General features: G+C 41.7%; 1 protein-coding gene and 1 long non-coding RNA gene across 2 annotated transcripts in view; one reads left to right on the forward strand and one right to left on the reverse strand.

The window, feature by feature from the left end:
• The window catches only part of LOC5510276 (adenylate kinase 9-like), a 30,669-nt gene extending 10,607 nt beyond the window's left edge, over nucleotides 1-20,062 (reverse strand). The window contains exons 1-25 of the mRNA XM_048721292.1: nucleotides 19,905-20,062; nucleotides 16,506-16,562; nucleotides 16,103-16,166; nucleotides 15,567-15,619; nucleotides 14,911-15,007; nucleotides 14,384-14,496; nucleotides 13,780-13,977; nucleotides 13,055-13,183; nucleotides 12,395-12,469; nucleotides 11,252-11,496; nucleotides 10,462-10,642; nucleotides 9,859-10,006; nucleotides 9,260-9,412; nucleotides 7,725-8,004; nucleotides 7,396-7,553; nucleotides 6,881-7,123; nucleotides 5,916-6,215; nucleotides 5,091-5,401; nucleotides 4,317-4,542; nucleotides 3,966-4,173; nucleotides 3,323-3,542; nucleotides 2,741-2,809; nucleotides 2,120-2,341; nucleotides 1,031-1,249; nucleotides 77-290 (exon numbers count right to left, since the gene is read on the reverse strand). Of these exons, the coding sequence (XP_048577249.1) occupies nucleotides 77-290; nucleotides 1,031-1,249; nucleotides 2,120-2,341; nucleotides 2,741-2,809; nucleotides 3,323-3,542; nucleotides 3,966-4,173; nucleotides 4,317-4,542; nucleotides 5,091-5,401; nucleotides 5,916-6,215; nucleotides 6,881-7,123; nucleotides 7,396-7,553; nucleotides 7,725-8,004; nucleotides 9,260-9,412; nucleotides 9,859-10,006; nucleotides 10,462-10,642; nucleotides 11,252-11,496; nucleotides 12,395-12,469; nucleotides 13,055-13,183; nucleotides 13,780-13,977; nucleotides 14,384-14,496; nucleotides 14,911-15,007; nucleotides 15,567-15,619; nucleotides 16,103-16,166; nucleotides 16,506-16,562; nucleotides 19,905-19,943 (4,222 nt within the window). The 5' untranslated portion in view covers nucleotides 19,944-20,062. The remainder of the gene's footprint in view (nucleotides 1-76; nucleotides 291-1,030; nucleotides 1,250-2,119; nucleotides 2,342-2,740; nucleotides 2,810-3,322; nucleotides 3,543-3,965; nucleotides 4,174-4,316; nucleotides 4,543-5,090; nucleotides 5,402-5,915; nucleotides 6,216-6,880; nucleotides 7,124-7,395; nucleotides 7,554-7,724; nucleotides 8,005-9,259; nucleotides 9,413-9,858; nucleotides 10,007-10,461; nucleotides 10,643-11,251; nucleotides 11,497-12,394; nucleotides 12,470-13,054; nucleotides 13,184-13,779; nucleotides 13,978-14,383; nucleotides 14,497-14,910; nucleotides 15,008-15,566; nucleotides 15,620-16,102; nucleotides 16,167-16,505; nucleotides 16,563-19,904) is intronic.
• LOC116617032 lies at nucleotides 11,378-12,957 on the forward strand. The gene is made up of 3 exons (XR_004295598.2): nucleotides 11,378-11,517; nucleotides 11,725-11,788; nucleotides 12,819-12,957. It is a non-coding gene; the product is annotated as an uncharacterized LOC116617032 (long non-coding RNA).
• Nucleotides 20,063-21,231: the final 1,169 nt, after the last annotated feature.

Here is a 21,231-nt window from a genome sequence, read left to right on the forward strand (position 1 = left end):
AAACGAGTATATGACCAAGCTAGTGTTCAAACTTTTTGAGAGTTGAATATTCAGAATATAAATAGTTGGTACTCACGTGTGGTTTTTCCTGACTTGGGTGGTCCTATGATTGCTATGCGGATGGGGACCACAGGTTTTGGCGACGGCTGCTTGAGGTATTTTGCCGGGCACAGCACAAACTCGTCCCTCGCCTCCTCGCTACAGCAGAAGTACACGTGCTGGCGATACACTACAGGGTAGGCGGGTAGGCCCGACCCATATTGAGGCTGAATCACTTCCCCGCTCATCAACTAGACGGATAGCAGCCAGTTAGTCAGGAATATGGGAGACAGGGAGTATAATTTGTGTTTTAACACTGATAAAGCATCATGTGAACACGTACGTTTCTATGACGTTTCATAGTCACCCAAGGGGAGATTGCTGACAACACAGAAATGTGTCAGTCCTGATACAGTTTAGTCGTGAAAGGTTGCCTTAGTATTGTAAGGGCAACGTACCATAACCCTAACCTCGTGTAGGGGGTTAAGATTTCCTTTCAGATGTTTCCCGATTTCAAACTTTTTATCATAAGTTCACGATTACAATACTAGGTCAGCCGCAAGCGGGCCCTCTCATAACTGTCGTACAAAACACTGCTGCGGGTTCTGACCCATGGATTCTCGTATTCTCATTTTTGCGTGCGTCTGTCCTTTAATAGATGCACAGGTGACGCCACAATGTGTCATGAACAAAAATGTAAGACTGTTGTTACGTGACCGTTGTTCATGACATGCTGTGAAGTCATCTGTGTATCTATTAGAGGACAGACGCCCAAAAAATGAGATCTATTTGTTTTATACAACAATTAAAATGTTCCTTACGTTACAATGTAGGTTTGGGAGCGCGCGCAAGCTGACATCAAGCGTGCTTGTTCTCAAATAAAACATGGACCCTTGACCAATCAGAGCGCGCGATTTACTAGTACCGTTGTACAAGGGCGAATAAATGATGATGCTGATGATGATTAAGGTAACAAAAAAAGGCGACCTACCTTGACAGGACACCAACGGCCGAAGCGACTCGGAAACTTGTACCCAGTAACGATCATTTTATTCGCCAAGAACATATCGATTGCAAAACACCTGTCAAACAGACTCTCGCGGTAATCGATAACTGGTCGGAGCGCCTTCTCGATGCAGTATCGAACTATCCGAGGTTTGCGTCCACCATTGATCTCGAGGCGTGGGATGAGAAGCTCTTCCAGTGTTTCCTGTGACGTGAGCAAATTATGTGTCAGCAAAACACTAGGCAATACTAAGAAAATTGGTCACTAGTTAACCCTCCCACCCTGGGTCACACGTCCACCCTCCCACCCTAGGTCACACGTTCACCCCCCCTCCCACCCTAGGTCGCACGTTCACTCCCCTCCCACCCTAGGTCACATGTTCACCCCCCCTCCCACCCTAGGTCACAGCGTTCAACCTCCCACCCTGGGTCACACGTTCACCCCCCTCCCACCCTGGACACATGTTCACCCCCCTCCCACCCTAGGTCACACGTTAACCCCCCTCCCACGCTAGGTCACACCCTCACACTCCCATCCCCCCACCCTGGGTCACATGTTCAACCTCCCACCCTGGGTCACACGTTCACCCCCCTCCCACCCTAGGTCACATGTTCAACCTCCCACTCTGGGTCACACGTTCACCCCCCCCCCCTCCCGCCCTAGGTCACACGTTCACCCTCCCACCCTGGGTCACACGTTCACCCCCCCCCCCCCCCTCTTCCCACCCTAGGTCACATGTTCACCCTCCCATCCTGGGTCACACGTTCACCCCCCTCCCACCCTGGGTCACACATTCACCCCCCCCCCCTCCCCCCACGTTCATCATCGAATAACCCTGTTTATAGTGATATCATAGTGTCCCACCCTAGTTGATTTTTACTGGGGAGGAAGTGAGCAAACATTATATACACTATTATACTTAAACACCAAAGAGCTTATACAGTATCAACCATGTTCTTAGCGCTTCACGTTTAAAATCTTAATACGTATAAAGGATGACCCATCATCAAACTGACAAAAACAAGCTTCTGGTAACAGTTGCTGACGACCAAAAATAGCTATGCGCATGCTCACCTGAACGACCGCTAGCCTACCGGTTTCCTCGTCATAGCGGTCACCGATCTCTGTCTTGAGGCGTTCTGTGGCGTCTTCCTCGCTCTCTTCCTCTTCTTCGTCCATGTCTTCTTCCTCCTCTTCGAATTCCGCGTCCAGGGCAGTTTCAATGTCCTCCTCTTCCTCCTCCTCGTCTGCTGCTTCTTCGTCACTATCGTCACTGTCACGTGCTGCCATGCGGGCCTACGTAACGTCACGTCGTTATAGATTACAGAACATATAAATATCACGACAAATGTTACACAATGGGGAAATCACGTGCATGCTCTTTATAATCACGTGCTGCATTGCCGTCCTTACGGAAACAGTCACGTGTTTATGAGTCAGCCAATAATAAACCAGATATAAACATGTCGTTTGTAGGCAATGACTATTACGAACCGATCGATAATGACTCGACCGTGAGGGATTATCGACACATGACGATGCAAAGACATCTTGGAGAAAACAGCATTGAACAGGAGTGATGCGTGTGTACGTTAATTCGATGATACAGAAGATAACCGTCAATAACCACGAAATGAGTAAAACCTAATAGCGGGGATGCGGCATGTAACTAAAACAAAAGGGGGTCCATCTTACCGCTCTTTCCGCTCTTCTGGCAGCGAATTCAGCGAGCTTTTCCTCCCGACGACGGGCTCTCTCCTCTTCCTAAGACAACAGTCACATAGTAAATAAGTGAGAAGGAGATCATTGGTCTTCGGCGATTTAAAATAATGCTGGTGCTAATGAGGTCATCCATCGATCAGTGTTTATAAAACCTAAAATTCCCGTCATTTCATTAGTTTGATGCTTAAAAAATATAACTGAGATGGTTTTAATGTTGGATGGATTGAATTTCTCAGTGAATCTAGCAAATTTAATACTTAGATGAGCACTTCATTTTCATAAGGGAATATAGCCATCAAAACCATGAATCACACAATACAAACGCTTTCTGTGCAGGTCTTTAAGAGCCCTGTTCAGCCATACCTTTGCTTTTATTCTTATTTAATATTTGAAGTAAAAATAACAGAATAAGTACAAAGTTTTATCTTTTCTTTATCAAACTTTATCGAAAATATCGAGAAATTTTAGTGAAATCCCGATGAAAATGGATTGTTTTTCACAGTTGGTATTTTTTCTAGGATGTCAAAATAGAGGCTGATAAATTCTTAAGCACACCTTTTGTTTGCGAGCGGCAGCCTTGACTCGTTCTTTTTCCGCCACTCTCTTGTCCCTCTTCTTTCTCCATTTGTCAAGCAGTGGCGGCAGCAGCCGGTCCGCGATGTGCGTGTCCTCCACGGCCAACAGCACCGTAGCGTCCGGAAATAGTCCTGAACTGGCCAAAAACCGGGCCTCGGACTCCGAGCTTGGGAAACCCTCCAGGATAAAACCAGTTTTCCTTAGAAAAAATTAAGCAAGAAATCAATTGATTTTTTACAACATTTTGACACGAGCCAAGACCAGCTAGCTCAGCTTGCCAAGTTATCTTCATCTACTATATTTGTGGTTTGTCACCTGTTATTGATACTAAGGGTGTCTAAATCCGATAATCAAATTTTCTGGAAATAGTTGGAGTGAAAACGCATTTGGAAATGGAAAATGGTGCGGATGCGGCTTCTTATAAATGTGTCCACCAATAATTTGGGATTTTGGAATGTGGCCGCTTACTTGAGGTGGAAAATATGCGTGATTTTGGAAAATGACCGCTGTAAAACTATTCCTCTTATCAGGGTCGCGGGTCCATGCCAGGGGGTGATTAAAAGGTAATGTGTCACATTAGGATGCGTTTTGCATTTCTACATCACCAATCGGAGGCACTTACTTGAAGGGGTCTTCATGCCACCAAGAAGTCAGGATCTTCTCGAGCGTCTCGTTGGGGAGTTGCTCACCATCCATGAGGTAGGACTTGATGTTCTCCTCGTCTTCCGTCAGTTCCGCTTCCGGTTCCTTCTCAGCTCCTTCCTCACCCTCTCCTCCTTCCTCGCCATCTTCTGAAGACTTGCCGTTACTTTCGGAAGCACCGTTATCTACTGTTAATAATGATGAATTCAATGGCAATTACAATGATGATAATAGTGGGATAATTAAAATTAAGAATATTTTTTTTTAAACGAGTGAAATCTTTTATTAAATTTTATTCGCATAGAGGCCGGCATATCTGCGGATTCCTTACCAGTCCCTTCGAGTCCCTCGGGCGCCGTAATCGCCTGGTCGCCCTCCTCCTCCTCTTCGTCATCGTACTCCGGTCCGATCTTCTTCTTTGTCTTAGCGATGATAAGCTCTTGAAGACGTTCCCTGAACGAGATGTGAAAAAGACCAAGTTTTCGTGCCAGTTCGCGGCCATGTAGGGTCTTCCCGGCGCCTTTGGGTCCGACGATCATGAGGCGAATGGGTGGCGGCTAGGAAAAAATCAATTGCGGTAAGATGAAACAATAACTGTTTTGATTTATTTTCTTAGGGACCGACTATTCTATATTGGTCTAAATTTCTTTTTTCCTTTGGTATTTTTAAGGTTTGTTTGTTCACATGGTATGGCAACTTGATACAGACACGCTGTAGAAAGGCTTGTTATAGACAAGCTATAAATGAACACAAGGTTGAAAAGGTATGTTTAACGCCTTTGTAAAACAGATTAGCTGCGCTGACGTTAACCCTGAGACCCTTTCTGTTCGGAATTTTGTTCAAAGATGTGCAATAAGTGGGAAAGGTGGGCGGAATTGCCTGTTGTCGATTTTCAACTCTATCAGCTCGCGCTACAGAGTTTGCCGCATACTACACTTTAAATACAAGCCCCCGTCTGGCTTTAGTCTCTTTTGCCCTGACGAAGGGCTTACGCCCGAAAGGTCAGGGAAACTAGTCTCTTTTCAGAGGCGTTAAACATACTTTTACCTTGTGTACTCAACTGTCTCTCAAGTCCACGCTAGGCTACAAGAAAAATGACTCCTACCTTTAGCGCCTGGTTGTCCGGTAGATAAGCCTCCGGGTTCTCTAGAAACTGCCCACGCGCCTCGAGGGATGAAAAGAAGTAGGTCCGTTCTCTGTATTTAGCCGCACAATCAGTCATGCCCGGACAGAGGACGTTCTTCTCCTTGAGCATGACAGGGCAGTAGTGCTTGGTGTCGCCAAAGATCTTCTTACGCTCGCGGTTGAAAGGGCCCTCGTCCTCTTCTTCTTCTTCTTCCTCTTCCTCCGCAGCGTCCTCTTCCTCCTCGTCCTGGTCCATTCCGGTGTACTCCCAACCGCGGTAGTTATACGGCGCTGATGAGCCAATCAAAAACATTATTTGTGACGTCATAATGGCAATCACGGCATTTATACGGCGCTGATGAGCCAATCAAAAACATTATTTGTGACGTCATAATGGCAATCACGGTATTTATTCGGCGCTGATGAGCCAACCAAAAACAGATTAGTGACGTCATAATGGCAATCCGGTATTTATTTGGCGCAGATGAGCCAATCAGCCAAATTAGTGACGTCATAGCTGGGAATCACGGTTATTATAAGGAACTGATAACCCAATCAAAACAGATCAGTGACAGGAAATAAGAGAAGCATTTTTAATCGCACGGCGGCTAATAAGCCAATAAAAACAGATTTTTGACGTCATAGTGGAGAATAACGATTAGCATATTTATCCTCATAGGACTGTGTGAGCCCAGACTCTAACGTTTAAGATCACCACAGGTTTCCCGCGCGGTCGCTCCTTTTTAGACCCTTAAGAAAAACAACAGCCATTGTTTGATACGGAACTGTCCCAAGCCATCAATACCTTCAATCTTCTTGATGACCTCCTGGCGCAACGCCTCTATCTCTTTCTCTACGCTGATGTTCACTGGTTCAATGTTATTCGCCCCTTTGATCACGGCTAATAGCTGTGGGAAGTCTCGCTCGTACCCAGTCCTTAGCTGCTTGAACGCTTCCGTCTCTGGCGTTTCAGGTGGTGTGTCTCTGTCTAGCGGTAGTTCCTCGAGGGCTAGCTCTGCGTCGGAAGGACGGCTGAGTTCTGACGGCTTCGGGCCGGGGGATGCTGCCTCCGAGGACACATCGCCCTTTTCATCTTCATCTTTAGCTACGGGGAGAAGTGCAATAAGACAACACTTACGAACTACAGTGGAACCCCCTAACCTCGGACCCTCAAGTGAGGAGTCTAGCCATCATCATACGGTAGATCCCCCTAACTCCAACACCTGTTAGGGGTCTAGCCATACAGTTAAGTCATACAGTAAAGTCTCCTTAACTCGAATACTAAAAGGAAACAAACAAACAAAAAACAGCGTGTACAAGAGGGGAATTGTGAGTTTACCGAGCTATTTTACCCGAGTTCGAATTAGCGGGGGGTTCGAGCTTAGCGGAAAACTCGAGCTACCAGATTTCTAGTTAGCTGAGTTTCTTATTCAATTCAATTAGTTTAAATCTAAACAACATTAAAACTAAGAAAACATTGCCGCACGGATTCTATGAGAGTTTTGCACTACTCTGTTCAGTTCGTGTTGCGTTTGGGCTGTATTAAAGTTTGGTTCGTGTTGCGTTCGGCCTCGATTCGAGTTCTGTTCATGTTGTGTTCGGGCTTGATTCGAGTTCTGTTTATGTTGTGTACGGGCTTGATTCGAGTTCTGTTCATGTTGTGTTCGGGCTCGATTCGAGTTCTGTTCATGTTGTGTTCGGGCTCGATTCGAGTTCTGTTCATGTTGTGTTCGGGGTCGATTCCAGTTCTTAAGTTTCTGCTGTACTTACCATTGTCTGCTTCTTCCTGGTTCCTTTCCTCGTCCGCCGCTGCTGCCACTTCGCCTGCTTCCCCTCCTTCACCTTCCTCCTCCCCTGCAGCCAGCCTAGCCGCTTCCTCCTCTGCCTTCCGCATGGCTTCTTCCTCAGCCTTACGCTCTGCCTCCTCACGCTCAAGTCGCTCCTTCTCCAGGCGCTCAGCTTCCAACTTCGCCCGAAGCTCAGCTCGCCTCGCTTCCCAGACCTTGTGCAATTCTACGATAAAATGAACAAAGGGCCATTCAATTAAATAGGTGGCCTGTGTAATTCGAGCGAAAAAGCGATGTTTGTTTACAGCCATCTAGCTTTTTTTTTAATTCTTGGTTTCATGAAAGGTTAGTGAAAAGGGCTTTCGTTATGTTTCAAGCTCTCGCAACAAATTTATAAAAAGAGGGAAAAAGATGTGCGTCCTAGCTTTGTTACACGACGGGAACCATTTAGTTGCATTTAGTGATTTGTCCAATTACATTGTAAATTCCAGTACTGACCTTCCTTGTTGTTAGCGTACCAGCGCTTCAGTAGAAACTCGCCATTGTCACTCTCGTCACGCAAGATCACTACGTCATCCGGGATAATACCGCGCTCCACCATCGCCGAGAACTGCTCGCGAGATCGCGGGAAGTTATCGATTACGTATCCACCGAAACTGCAACAAGTTAAACAAAGGAGACATTAATCACATTTATGGATATTGACCAGTTGAATTACCCTTTTCGTGGTAACGAATAAAGTGGACCTTGTGGGCCGGGTGGACCGCGTGGGTCTTGTGGACCCTGTGGGCCGGGTGGAACCAAACAAGCACGGAGCATCTACATACCTTGGACCATTTGGGTCATGCTCTCTCATCTTGATTAGCTCCTCGCAACGCGCCTGTATCGCCTCCTCAAGCACCGACACATACTCCTCAGGTGCCAGCTCAGGCTCTTTCTTCTCTGCATCAACCATGACTTGTTCGACCATTTTAACAACCTCCGGGTGGCTAGCATCGATGGGGATCTCAACCTTCTTGGGTTCCTCGACCGGGACCTCCTCAGGGGCGGTGGTTGACTCGCCGCTGTCTGCTTTACTCTCGACATCTTGGTCCTCTTCTTCTTTACCTGAAGGAGGAGCGGAAGTTAAAATATTGAACTATCTCCCTCTCTTAGGTGCATTTCCAAGGTTGAAGAGTGTTTTGAGTGTTATTTTGGAAAGCGCGTTAATTCAAATTGTGGGGAATAAATAGATAAAGTATATATATATGATATTTACCAGCGGGAGGTTCGTATCGTGAAATACCGTGATCGAGGTCTTAAAAATACTATCAGTATTTTCAAGGCCGAGGTCACGGTATTTCACGATAAGGACAGACCCTTAGCTGGGAAATAACATATATATACTTTTTTCCTCAATATGATTTCCAAGTTTGTTTACGTTACGGGCTTACGGTTGCACGAGGCGAGGTCTCGCTTCTGACTTTCGTCGATGTTCGTGAAGATTTTGTTCGCTATGATAATTCAATAAACTCCATTTTGCATTTCCACAAAAGCTTTAATCCTCCAGAAATACACAACCTCCAATGAAGAAATTCTCTGAGTTTCGACCAACAATTTTGCGAAAAAATTTAGTCCCAATTGGTACGTCGTTCTCAACTTGAATTGATCGTAGAAATGTCTTCCTTCTCTTTAAATCCTCCATAGACGATATAAGATATTATTAACTAAAGAACTCTTGAATGTGGATACTTTAAGCTGTTTATGCATGTAAACTTCTAGGGTGATTTGTCGGTTTTTTTTTGTATATAGAGGATTTGCTGCTTTTTCGATACCAAATAAAATTTCAGCAAACTTGAAATTGTTGCGCGAGTTGCAAAATCATTATGGCGGGAAATTGTCAAAACACAGGGATTTTGAAGCCGATTTTCTGTTAACGTCAATGATTCTAGATAAAATGACAAATAAAATGCCGTTTTAGTGTGAAGGTCTATAACCTCGGGAGAAAAAAGCCAGTTTCCGATGGTCATTTTACAAACCAACTAATAATTTCGAGCTTCGGAGGTGAGTGGTCCGGTATCGCGGGGTCCGGATCGTAGGATACCGGACCTCGCGAGAGCCAATCAGAGCGCGCGAATTGATGGATACCGGACACCGGAAAAAAAAAACAAGTTTTGTTAAATGACCTTTAATCTCCCAGATACATACAATATCGAGCTGTTAGACATTGATTGGAAATAGTACTTTACTGTATATAAGTAAGGAGTGCACGTTTACAGAAACCTTAAAGATTTTAAGTTGTTTTCTTGGAGACTATATCATAGTTTATCAAATTTTTAATAGAACGAACAAACAATAAGCTCGTTAAGCGTTTAATCCTTACCTTTTTCTTCGTCTTTCTCGCCTTCTTCCTTCTCTTCTGAGTTCCTCTCTTCCCCTTCGCCCTCACCCTCGTTCTCATGCTTGGTTTCTTCCTCGGCTTTCTCCTCCTCGCTTCCTTTTTCTTCTTCTTCTTCTGCTGTTTTCTCTGCGCTCCCTGCAAAGGAGAAAAACTAAAATTGTTGACAACCTTCAGAGGCAATCCCACAAGGCCGAGGAGTCGCTTTGAAGGATTATTTCGTAAAGTTCAGAAACAGTTGAACTAACCACTAAGGTTAATGAATATGACTTTCGATCTTTCAGATAAATATAAAAAAAATACTTTGGATGTTCATCTCACATGAAGCGGATAAAAACGGATTGAAAATTCTACTCCGAGGTTTCTGTGCAGGCTGTAAGCTTACTCAAGGCAAGAATTGTTTTGTTACGTCCTCTTTGTCATATTTCCTTAGGGTACAAGTGTCCCATCACTTTGTGCGAAAAAAAAAAAAAAAAAACGGCCTGGAAGTGTTATTGTCATTGAGTTGTTTTGTGACTTTTGAGGCCTTTATTTCTTTATCAGGACATACAGAGACAATAATCCGAACCCTCCCCTCCCTTTACCTTTCTCTTCGTCCTCCGCCTGTTCCTGTTGCCTAGCAGCTGTCACTTTAGATATCGCTGACGAAATTGCCTCGTCACGTGTTTCGTCAAGCATCTTTTTCTTTGCGGCATCACGTCGAGGCTTGATCAGCTCGTCAACGTCCAAAACCTGGATAAAACGTACAGCGAATAAAACCACACCTTAATGACAAAGGGAATAGCCTGCCTATGTCGAATGGCTCAAGCATAATACAAAACTTCCATTTTTCTCAAATGAATGTTATTCTTAAACTCAAGACAAAAAACACACATTATAACAAAGTAATTTCGCGAGGATCTCGCATGTTTTGCGACACTTAATTTTCGCGATCTGGCCAAAACCAAAATAGGGACCTTAAGCAAGGACGACGGCAACGGCTAGGACAACGCGATCGAAAAAGATGTTTTCGCTAGGACAACGCGAACGAAAAAGATGTTTTCTCTAATGTCTGACTGAACAGAACAAGACTTTCAAGTTCGACCTTGTCCCCAATACAACAAAGCATACAAGACGATTACAACTTTCATGAATTTCAGTAACGCGAAAATTTCACGTAAGAGGTGAGTTCTTTTTCTTGAACTTACTTTGGCATTGTAGCGTTCAGCCAGTTGCTTAGCAACCAGTGTTTTGCCAGAGTGGGGTGGCCCAAGGACACACACTTTGCAGGGTGGCCGTGGGAGGTGTGGGGCGAGGTAAGGTCTTGGGTTACGCATGAACTCCGCCAGTGATTCGCTGGATGACATGATGTACAACTTGTCTAGGAAGCTGCAAATAGGCGAAAGAGTTTAATAACATCTTAAGGGCTATTTTCACTAGGGAAGGGAACGTGACAGAGAAAACGCAAGCTAAAATAAGCGATACGGATACATATATTGAAAAGGAAGCAACAGAACGGTTCCTTACTTCCTTCTCCCTCTCCGAATTTTATACTCAATTTGACAGTGATGAATAACGTATGCGTATGCGCATGGCGAAAACAAACACAATCGTAGTGTTGAATCGTTAGAGTAAAGGTACAAAAGGCCGACTTCAGTCGCTGTTTTCACTAAGTGTACAGCATTAAAACCATACTGTATAAAAGATAACAGATTTGTTTGATAAAGAGGGAGTCATCGAGAAAATTATATCCTTAGCTTTGCTCTAGTCCTCTTAGCATTCGCCAAAATGTGAAAGTTCGCCGGTAAAAAGCCGCCATTTACAAAAAAGGCTGGTTTAACCGCGCGGTACTGAAACTAGTCTTGGGTTTTTCAGCATTGGTACTCCTTTTATCTTCCCAAAATCAGCCGATGGCAATGGACGCTTTCTCACTCAATTTTGCCAGGACGACAAAATAGCGGCTGATAGAGATAGAGACCTTTTGAATAAGTATCTCACCTGACTGAAAACTGTGCGACTCCTTGTAACACATTGCCATCCTTCAAGCCAACAGGACATATGCGGCCCCATTTGCTGCGACGCCAACGGAACTTCGGTGCAGTCATCTCTGTCGCTGCGAGCGTGCGTAGTAGGTCATCCGTGTCTGTATCATCAGAGATCTCTTCGGCGTCTTCGCCACCTTGAAGTCGTAGCGGGACGAGAGCGCGGTTTAACACGAAGGTGTTCAACTTCATCATGAGATTCTAAGGAAGATAAATAAGGGGGTTAGTGCTTTAGTCAATAGAATACTTTCCGATACCCTGGGTACCAGAGCTTCACTCCGACAACACGAGCCGCGAAGCGGCGACAACTAGTCGCGAAGTTTGTAAAGGCGCATAGTAAACGAACAAAGCTTGAGACTCTGGTACCCAGGGTAACCTTCCGAATAACCGGGCCAGCTTCACTTTGATCTTTATGATTTTGTATTCTAGCTCATCGCGGCATTTTGGCTGATCGTCACTGGACAAGAAAAGTCTGGGGGCTATGGAACCCAGGGTAAATAATAGAAATCCTTTTTTAGAAATATGCATTTATCAGACGTGAGCATGTCCAGCCTCGAAAAAACAGCGAGAAGAAACAATCGAGCTTACATTCATCAGAAAATTAGTGGATAAACCTGCAGAAATGTGTTGTTTAGATTTCTTATGTTTTATTTTATGTTTTATTAAGTACAATTTATTGATGCGCGAGATCAAATAAGGTGTATAGTGTTAAAATCAATATAATTTTACCGCAATACACCACAGCGTAATTGAATAAGTAAAAAGTCAGAAAAGTTGGAACCCAAAGATTACTTCGATTTGTTTTAAATTTGGCGGGCATGCAGAAAAATAGCCTCTCTCAAGAAAGGTATCTCATTTTTTGTAATTTGTTTTTCTATCAAAATTTATTGCTACGAAATCGCCGGAAGCCGCTCGAAATGGCATACGGCAACATTTAAATAATTTAGCCCTTTCTGGCTGATTCGTAAGCTCTGAATAAGTTGCTTTTGGTATTTGTTATTTTCCGCCAAAAGCCGGAGTGATGTGATTCCCTAGTGCAATTCGTTCAAATAGGCGCCCTGCCGACTTTTCTAACTTGGATAATACTATCATGACTAACCTTAAAAAGCACTCTCGGAGGTTCGTTCGCATCCAGTTCTATGACCTTCTGCTGGTCGTGATCAGCCATGTAGTCCTGTAAAAATACATCCAACCAAATGACAGTAATGATATAACTTGAAAGGCTGTAGAAAATGTCTACATCGTAGTGAAATACAGGGTTGATGATTCTAAAAGGAGTTGTTTAGCTGAGGCTATTATTATTATTATTATTATTATTATTATTATTATTATTATTATTATTATTATTATTATTATTATTATTATTATTATTATTATTATTATTATTATTATTATTATTATTATTATTATTATTATTATTATTATTATTATTATTATTATTATTATTATTATTATTATTATTATTATTATTATTATTTACCAAAATCTTAACAGGATATAACATCTTCAACCTTTGATTGCAGCAAAAGCTTTTAGGGACCAGTAGTCCCAAAAGTGTTAGTGGGAGGGAAGGCATGGTGGTTTCAACGAAGTATCTGAACAAAGCCATCGCACACAAATAATGAAAAAACACTTGTTGAACAACAACACGTACAACATGAAAACAGTATGTTTTAGAAAAAAAATCGTAAGTGTGCCCACCATTTGACGATACCGTGTGTGATGTCATGCTAAATGTTAGGATCTTGTAATACTGTACCTCCAGTGTTCTGAGAACCATCTCCCTGTAGTGTTTGATGCTGGCTGTGACGTTCTGTGGAAGGTCCTCTGGTCGAGTCGCTAATCGTAACAGAAGCTCGGGACTGATCTCCTCTCTTTCCTCATCCTCCTTGGAAGAAAAAAAACCCAGGGCTTATTTTTATTCAAAGGGGAATAATATCAGCAGGGTGCTGCGCTATTTCTATTAAAGCCGCATTGTCACCAGTTTACTTCCGGATGTCCAACGAAAACCTCAACCGTCAAAAGACAAAAAAACCTATTAGAATCCGCGCTATAAAATGGGCCATCCGCTCTAAATTATCAGTCAAATGCTCGAAGAAACTTCCAAAAGACACACTGCTTTTAAAATTTTAAAATATTTTCAGCAGTTTCAATTAAAAATCATCGGAGATTGTTACGTAATCTACCGGAAGTAAACTGGTGACAATGCGGCTTTAAACCCTCATGGATATGGTCCTTCTATGGACCTTCCCTACTGATAGATGCTTGATGGGAACCACCTCAAAACTACGCTGGATTAGTAAGAAAGTCATGTTTTTGTACCTGAATCATGTTTCACTACTCACTAGATTTCAAGAACACTTGGTCATCCTGCAAGATTGTAACCTATACAGGGTATTCTTCATTTGGCTGATAAACTTACAGAGTGTATTCTTTATTCATTTATAAACTGAAAGGGTACTCTTAATTCACTGATAAACTTACAGGGTATTCTTCGTCCACCTCTTCTTCCTCCTCTTCATCTTCTTCATCCCCGCCTTCTTCCTCTTCTTCCCCTCCTTCGTCTTCCCCAAGTAGTGGTGGTGGGTTTTCAGGGGCGTACTCTGCCTTGGTATATATCTGACCAGTCAGTGGGTCCAGCTTTTGAGTTAATCTCCGTACTTCAAGGTCTTTATCCGGAATCTGTGGCAAAAGTACAAAGCAAAGGATCATCACTCATTTCTTATCACAATAAACAATGTGGCCCATCAGTTTTCCTTTGGTTCCGTACTTGCTCAAATTTCTGAGTTCTTACAAGGGCTTTTCTTTCTACAGAAAATAAATAAGACAGATAAAACTGAATGAATAATATCTATCTTCTAAAAGGAAATTCATTTGAACCATATATAGTACATTATTCAAATCTACAATATTCAACACAAAAAGATAAAAACAAATGCTGAGTTATACGGAAATAGGAAAATACGAAACTAAATCTAAGCAAACTAAAGTTTTGCAAGAGAGGGAGGGGGAGGGGGTTCAACAAAGAAGCCATTATCATCATCATCATTAATTCATATTATACTGTATGTGGGTTTGAGAATATCACCTTTAGGTTGATAATGAAGTCAGGTGTCATGGGGAGATTCTTGACTAGTTCCAGTTGGTCTGCTAAAGACAGCCAGTCTTCATTCAGCGAGGGGAAGCCATCTAAAATATATCCTAGAAAACACACACATAAAATGCATATTAGAATTTGAACACGTTGACACCAAATTTAATAGTCAGTCTTTATTGGAAGATGATTGTTGTTGTGCTTTATTATTATTATTTGTTTATATTTTTGCAGTTCTTGTGAAAATTATAACTAATGAGGGTTTTAATAAGGCAGAAATAAGGGTATATTAAATTACAGGATTAATTCATGGGTAAAAATATAATAAATCATGAATGTTGAATAGTGTCAAGTTGTAGAAAATTGATAATGCAATAAAACCTTGTTTGGTACCAGTATCATTATACAAATTCAATATAATAAACATTGCGATGTCAAGGTTGTGGAAGTTTGGTTACAGTTTGTTTGAGTATTGGATTATAATTTTTGCTCTCAGTATGTGAGGTTTGCGCTTGACTAACCATGGTGTGCAGTCTCTGGTGAGTACACCTTTTCTATCAGTAGCTTGGTGACAAGCTCTTCTGGAATGGCTTCACCTCTCAGAAGGATCTCTTGAGCCTGTGAATTACAAGACAAAAGCTCAAACATGCTCTCATGCATTCTCACACAACACTAGAGGCATCTCTGAAAAACAAAGTGATTTCTCAGGGGAAAGTCAAAGGGGTTCTAATAAAGCTAAATATTTATATTCTGACCTTGAAAAAAAAATACCAAGGATATTTTTTTTGGGGAGTGCACCCTGCAATTGACTGTGGTCCCCCTCCCCCCACGATCATGTTAATACCTGGAGTACTCCCTCAACCCCTGGGATGCCTAACAATCGTTTAAGGGGGGGGGGGGGGGTGATTCGGCCCCGAAATGCTCACGGATTCGGATTTTTATTATTATTTAAGTGGATTGGTGGATTTTGGAAATACGGCAGATCACGGATCTGTTGACAATTTGGACGCGGATCTCAGATTTTTTACTGCTTTGACAGTTGAGTTTCGGATTTTAAATGAATTTCAATCTATGCTATTGTTTATCTGTCAAACCATGCAGATCTAAATCCCCAGATTTGCCCCGAAAATGTAGCGGATCGCGGATTTACATACCCCTATTCAACCCCCCCTTCTACCTTGACTCCAAGTTCTGTCTGCATTTCAATTGCCATGTTAACCACTTCAGTGCCTTTGAACAAATAATAGAAAGAGCAATGAGACAAAATAAATGAAAAGTTTTTTATTATCACCCCTACAGATAATATGATAACATGATTTAATCGAGTTAATTTAACAATTTAGTACTCAGCTTCACATAATTCAGGATAGATACTATTGTAAAATCCAACAGGCCTGTACCCAGGATTTTTATTGGGGGGGGAGGGAGTGCAAAATCTGAAAAAGTGGACTTTTTTTTTTGGAGGAGGGGGAGGGGGGTTGAGTGGGAGGGAAGGAGTTTTCTGATAAATATCTGACTACCTCCCAAAAAAACAAAAAAGGTTTTTTATGTCTTTGCAGTATCTTGTTTTTTGTCAGATTTGGCTACATACAGTATCAGTGATCTATCTTATGCTTAATAGTTTTGACTACAAATAGCACACTATTGAGAACTGAAAGTGGACCTGCGGCCATTGTGTTGGGGGTGCGTTGGCAACCCCTCTAGATGACTCACCATTGATAAATTCACATTTCCAGGCCTGTGCCAGTTTCTTTGCCAGTGTGGTCTTTCCAGAGCCCTAAATTATGATCACGTAATTAATATTGTATGCAGTAACAGGAATACTTATGGCTGAAGAGTATCTGTCTGCCACCATTTTGTCATCATAAGCAATAAATCAAAGCTACAGCTGTAGTGTGGAACAGCCAGTGATACATGTTGCCAACTGGCGGTGACAGGAACTATAACTAACTGTTGTTTTTGCTCAAGAAAATAGGTTTAAACAGAGACACACAATATAATTACAGATAATTTATTCTATTTTTATTGTGATCAAGTCAAATTAAACTTCTTTAAACAAGCTGCATAACAAAACAGCATACAAAGTCCAGCACAAAGAATCAGTAAGTCCACATACCGGTTTTCCGATCATTATGAAACATGTTGGCTTTGATTCCAAAAATTTTCTCTCCGCCTGCAAACAATTAAAGTAAATGATTCAATAACACAAACCTGGTAGAATGTGATAGAGGGAGTAGTCGATTTTTTTTTTCTTATACTGTTTTCTTGGGTAATATAGATCCACAATGCCTATTCATGCCCATTCAATTCTGAGCAAGTGCAGGGACATGTCCTGCTACAAGATTTAAAAAAGAGCATGAAATACTGTTCAGAAAAAAACATCGCAAAAAAAAATGTAGCAAAGGCAGTAAATAGCTTATGGCCCTAAGAATTTTCCCAGTGTTGTAAAGCATTTCGGTATTGCCCAAGCAAACAGGGACAATAATATATATATATATATATATATATATATATATATACAAAAAAGCACCCTCCGAAACAACGCAATCTGTCCACAAGAAAAACAAAGAGATCGCTACAAAACTGGATTTAGACGATAGAATATATATATATATATATATACAAAAAAGCACCCTCCGAAACAACGCAATCTGTCCACAAGAAAAACAAAGAGATCGCTACAAAACTGGATTTAGACGATAGAATGGACACCACAGCCAACAAGCAAGCCTTCATAACTCTCAAAGACCATAAGCCGAACTTCGCTAACAAACCTACCCGCAGACTCATCAACCCCACAAAACCCAAAATCGGAAAAATCAGCAAAAAGATCCTCGACCGTATCAATAGCGTAATTGCAAACAAACGAAACTTCAACCAATGGAAAAGCACTAAAGCCGTCATTGACTGGTTCAAGGCTGCCGAAAACAAACACCAACTCAACTTCATCTGTTTTGACATTGTAGAATTCTACCCATCTATCAGCCAAGACCTACTATCAAGAGCACTCGACTTCGCCTCCAACTATGACGAAATCACCCCTGATGAAAAAGAGATCATAACCCACTCCAAGAGCTCCTTCCTGGTCCACAACCAAACACCCTGGCAGAAGAAAGGCAACACGATATTTGATGTTACGATGGGGAGCTTTGATGGCGCAGAAACCTGTGAACTTGTAGGCAACTTCCTTCTCTCCCAACTTCAGGACCTCAATATGAGCGTAGGACTCTACCGCGACGACGGACTAGCTATCACCAACGCCACACCCAGAGCCACCGAAAACCTAAAAAAGGAACTATGCCGCATCTTCAACAACAACGGACTCCGAATCACCATTGAGGCAAACAAACAAGTTGTCAATTTCCTAGACGTCACCCTCGACCTAAAACGTAATGCACACCAGCCTTATACAAAGCCGAACTCCTCGCTACAATATGTCCACCGTGAGAGCAACCACCCGCCCTCCATCACCAAGAACATCCCTGCTGGTATCAACAGACGCCTATCTGCCCTATCCTCAGACCAAGCCTCCTTTGACCAGACCGCGCCACCTTACCAGAAAGCACTCGACGATAGCGGATACAACTACACGCTACGCTACGAACCCAACATCGTAACCAACCGTAAAACCCGCAAACGCAACAACATCCTATGGTACAACCCACCCTTCAGCAAGAACACCAGCACCAACATCGGCCACAGATTCCTCACCCTGATAGACAAGCACTTCCCGAAAGACAACCACCTCCGTAAAATCTTCAACAGAAACACCATCAAAATCAGTTACAGCTGCATGAACAACACCAAACAGATCATCGATAACCACAACAAGCGCATCATCACCGCGTCGTCGGCTACCGAGATCGCCAGCTCCGCCCCTACCACTACCAACAACAAGACATGCAACTGCCGACAGAAAGACACCTGCCCTCTAGACGGAAACTGCCTACAGACATCTGTTATCTACCAAGCTACCGTAACTCGAAAAGACAACAACACCTTGGAAACATACGTCGGGCTCACTGAAAACAGCTTCAAGACCAGGTACAGAAACCACACCGCATCATTCCGACACGCCAAGCACACAAACTCCACCGAACTCAGCAAACACGTCTGGACTCTCAAGGACAGCATGATTGAGTACTTTATTTCATGGCGCATTCTTTCTTCCCACTCCGCCTACAACAGTACCACTAAGCGTTGCAACCTCTGCCTCAAGGAAAAGCTGACGATCATCTGCCAACCCAAACTATCAACTCTAAATAAATGCAATGAACTCGTGTCCTCGTGCCGCCACAGAAACAAAGCCCTGCTACGAAACAATTAGAACTGTTAATCCCGTCACCATTAAATTTTCGCGCTATCAATTTTTCACACGTTCCGCACTGTTAGTTTTCGCCCCGCATATTTAATGTAACTCGCTATTGTTCCTCTTACCGCCTTAGCTAAAACTATCAGTCTATTATTATGTAAATTTCAATGTTAATAGTATATATACGATGGTAGGAATATTCTCATTAAATCCCCTGATGAGTGGGCAACCACGAAACAGACCTGTAGGGAAACCTATGTAGTTTGTATTTTTCTCAAACCAACACTATACACCGCTCTACTTTCGAGTATTGAGCACTTTCTATGAAAGCCTTCAACCATCATTTTATATATATATATATATATATATATATATATATATATATATATATATATATATATATATATATATATATATATATATATATATATATATATATAAATATATATATATATATATATATATATATATATATATATATATATATATATATATATATATATAAAATATATATATATATAATATATATATATATAGTCATATATTTACAAAAATTGTGATCCTGTAAGGGTCATGTATTACAAAAACTGTGATGAATTCGAGGTAAAAACATAGGGGGTCTGGGTTTTAGATATTCACCTGATGACTGTGTATTTAAGCTGCAAGGAAGCAGCAATTTTCCTTCTTGTGTATACTTAAGCTTTAAAAAACATTCTAATTGTAGCTTCAACATTGTACAGATAAGTAACTTAAGTAATATTGTTGGGACATTGGCATAAAAGAAGTCATAACATATGGAAAAAAGTTTGACGATTAAAAAAAAAAGTGACATCAAGATTATATTTACTCGTTAGAAAAATAAGAAAGTAAGTTAGGAATAAGTCCTATGAACGTACTGTAGATTTTAATATAGAGTGCATATCCCCTGGTGATTGAACGCCACACATAGGCCAACTTTCCTAAACAAATTCCCACAAATGCTGATTCCAGACCACAGATTTCGACTTTTTACGATTCCTCTTTCAAAAACCAACGCATACATATCCTATTGGTTCCTGATAGCGCAACAATTTATAAAAACAAACTTTATCATCGTTAAGCAAAACCTTGTTACAAGAACAAGGTTTTACCCGAGACCCCGAAATTCAAATTTCTCCAAGAGCACCGACGTTTAACTCGAAAATATTATACAAAATTACCCACCTTCTCTTCGCTGAAGGGATCCAGATTTGATTCGTCCATTATGACTGTTTGGAGAAATGACCAAGACGTTTTAAGCTCAGTGTTTTACGTTATTTAGGCTCCATCTCCCTCGTCGTTTTCATCTTATATTTTGCTCGGCTCTTTGGAGCAAGTCGTGTTGCTATGGTGATACGACTGTTTACGTAGTAGTAGCGGGAGACTGGTACTGAAAGCAAGGGAACAGGGAACCCATAATCCGGAGATACCTAAAAAAAAACTAGCTTTATTTTTGTTTTTCTGTCTTCTGTGCCTATTTTTGCCTTTTTTGCAACATTTTTTGAAACCTGAGCTTGAAATGCAAAATTCACCCCTTCATTAAATTAAAGTGCAACTAAAGGAGCTGCTTTTTCGAATTCATTTCGAGAAAATACGCCCTTGACCGAGGACGAGATATTTTTTAAATTTTTATGTACTAAGAGCGAAGCTTGCAGGCCATCGAAAAAAAACGAGGCTTAACGAAAACGAGGCTCAAACAAGAACAATAAGACAATCATCATTAGCGTTTTGAGAAAAAAATCATACACAATGAAAAGCCTGGAAATAAATGCATGCAGCCCAAACCAGACAGAAAAAAATGTATAAAACGATGAAAAATAAAATCATGCACATCTTGGAGACAAGAAAAAAACCTGCACGACTGAAACCTCCCAGACACACCATCACTTTTTTGGTCCGTCCCTTACGTTTAGACGTAACATGTGGAAAACAGGATGGCGTTGTCGTAGACTTGGAAAACTGTGTGTGGGAGGGTGGGGGGCAAGTATTTTTGGGGATGACAATTTACACCACTGCATTTTTATTTTGTTTGTTTTGTTATCATTGTTATTAAGGTTGAGGATAGGGTCTGTTTGTCGTCATGTTTACGGCGTTTAGTGGCCCTCTCCCGCCCTACACCCCATATCCGCTCCCCGCACCCCCAAGACTACGCACTCAATTAATGGCCAGTTAACATGTTTGAAACCTTAATTTCAACCGATAGCACATTTTATATATAAATTAAACAGTTTCTCTTTGAAGTATAAACAAACATCGTACAAAACCACTAACTAAATAAGTGTTTACAGTTGAATTCCGATAACTCGACCCTCAAGGAGAAAGAAATATTTTAAAGTTCATACTTGCTGGAAAATGTTTTTCACTGGGGTTCTTTTTTCCTTTTCGTGTTCTCAGTGAGATCTTTTGGCGGTTATTGTCTGAATCAACGAATAGCTGAGGTTGAAAACAAAGTCAATAAAGCCGTTTTACATCTTGATTTCATTTGGTGGTCGGAAAAGGCAGGCTGTGAAAT

This window comes from Nematostella vectensis, chromosome 14 (assembly GCF_932526225.1).
Source record: "Nematostella vectensis chromosome 14, jaNemVect1.1, whole genome shotgun sequence".
NCBI lineage: Eukaryota > Metazoa > Cnidaria > Anthozoa > Actiniaria > Edwardsiidae > Nematostella > Nematostella vectensis.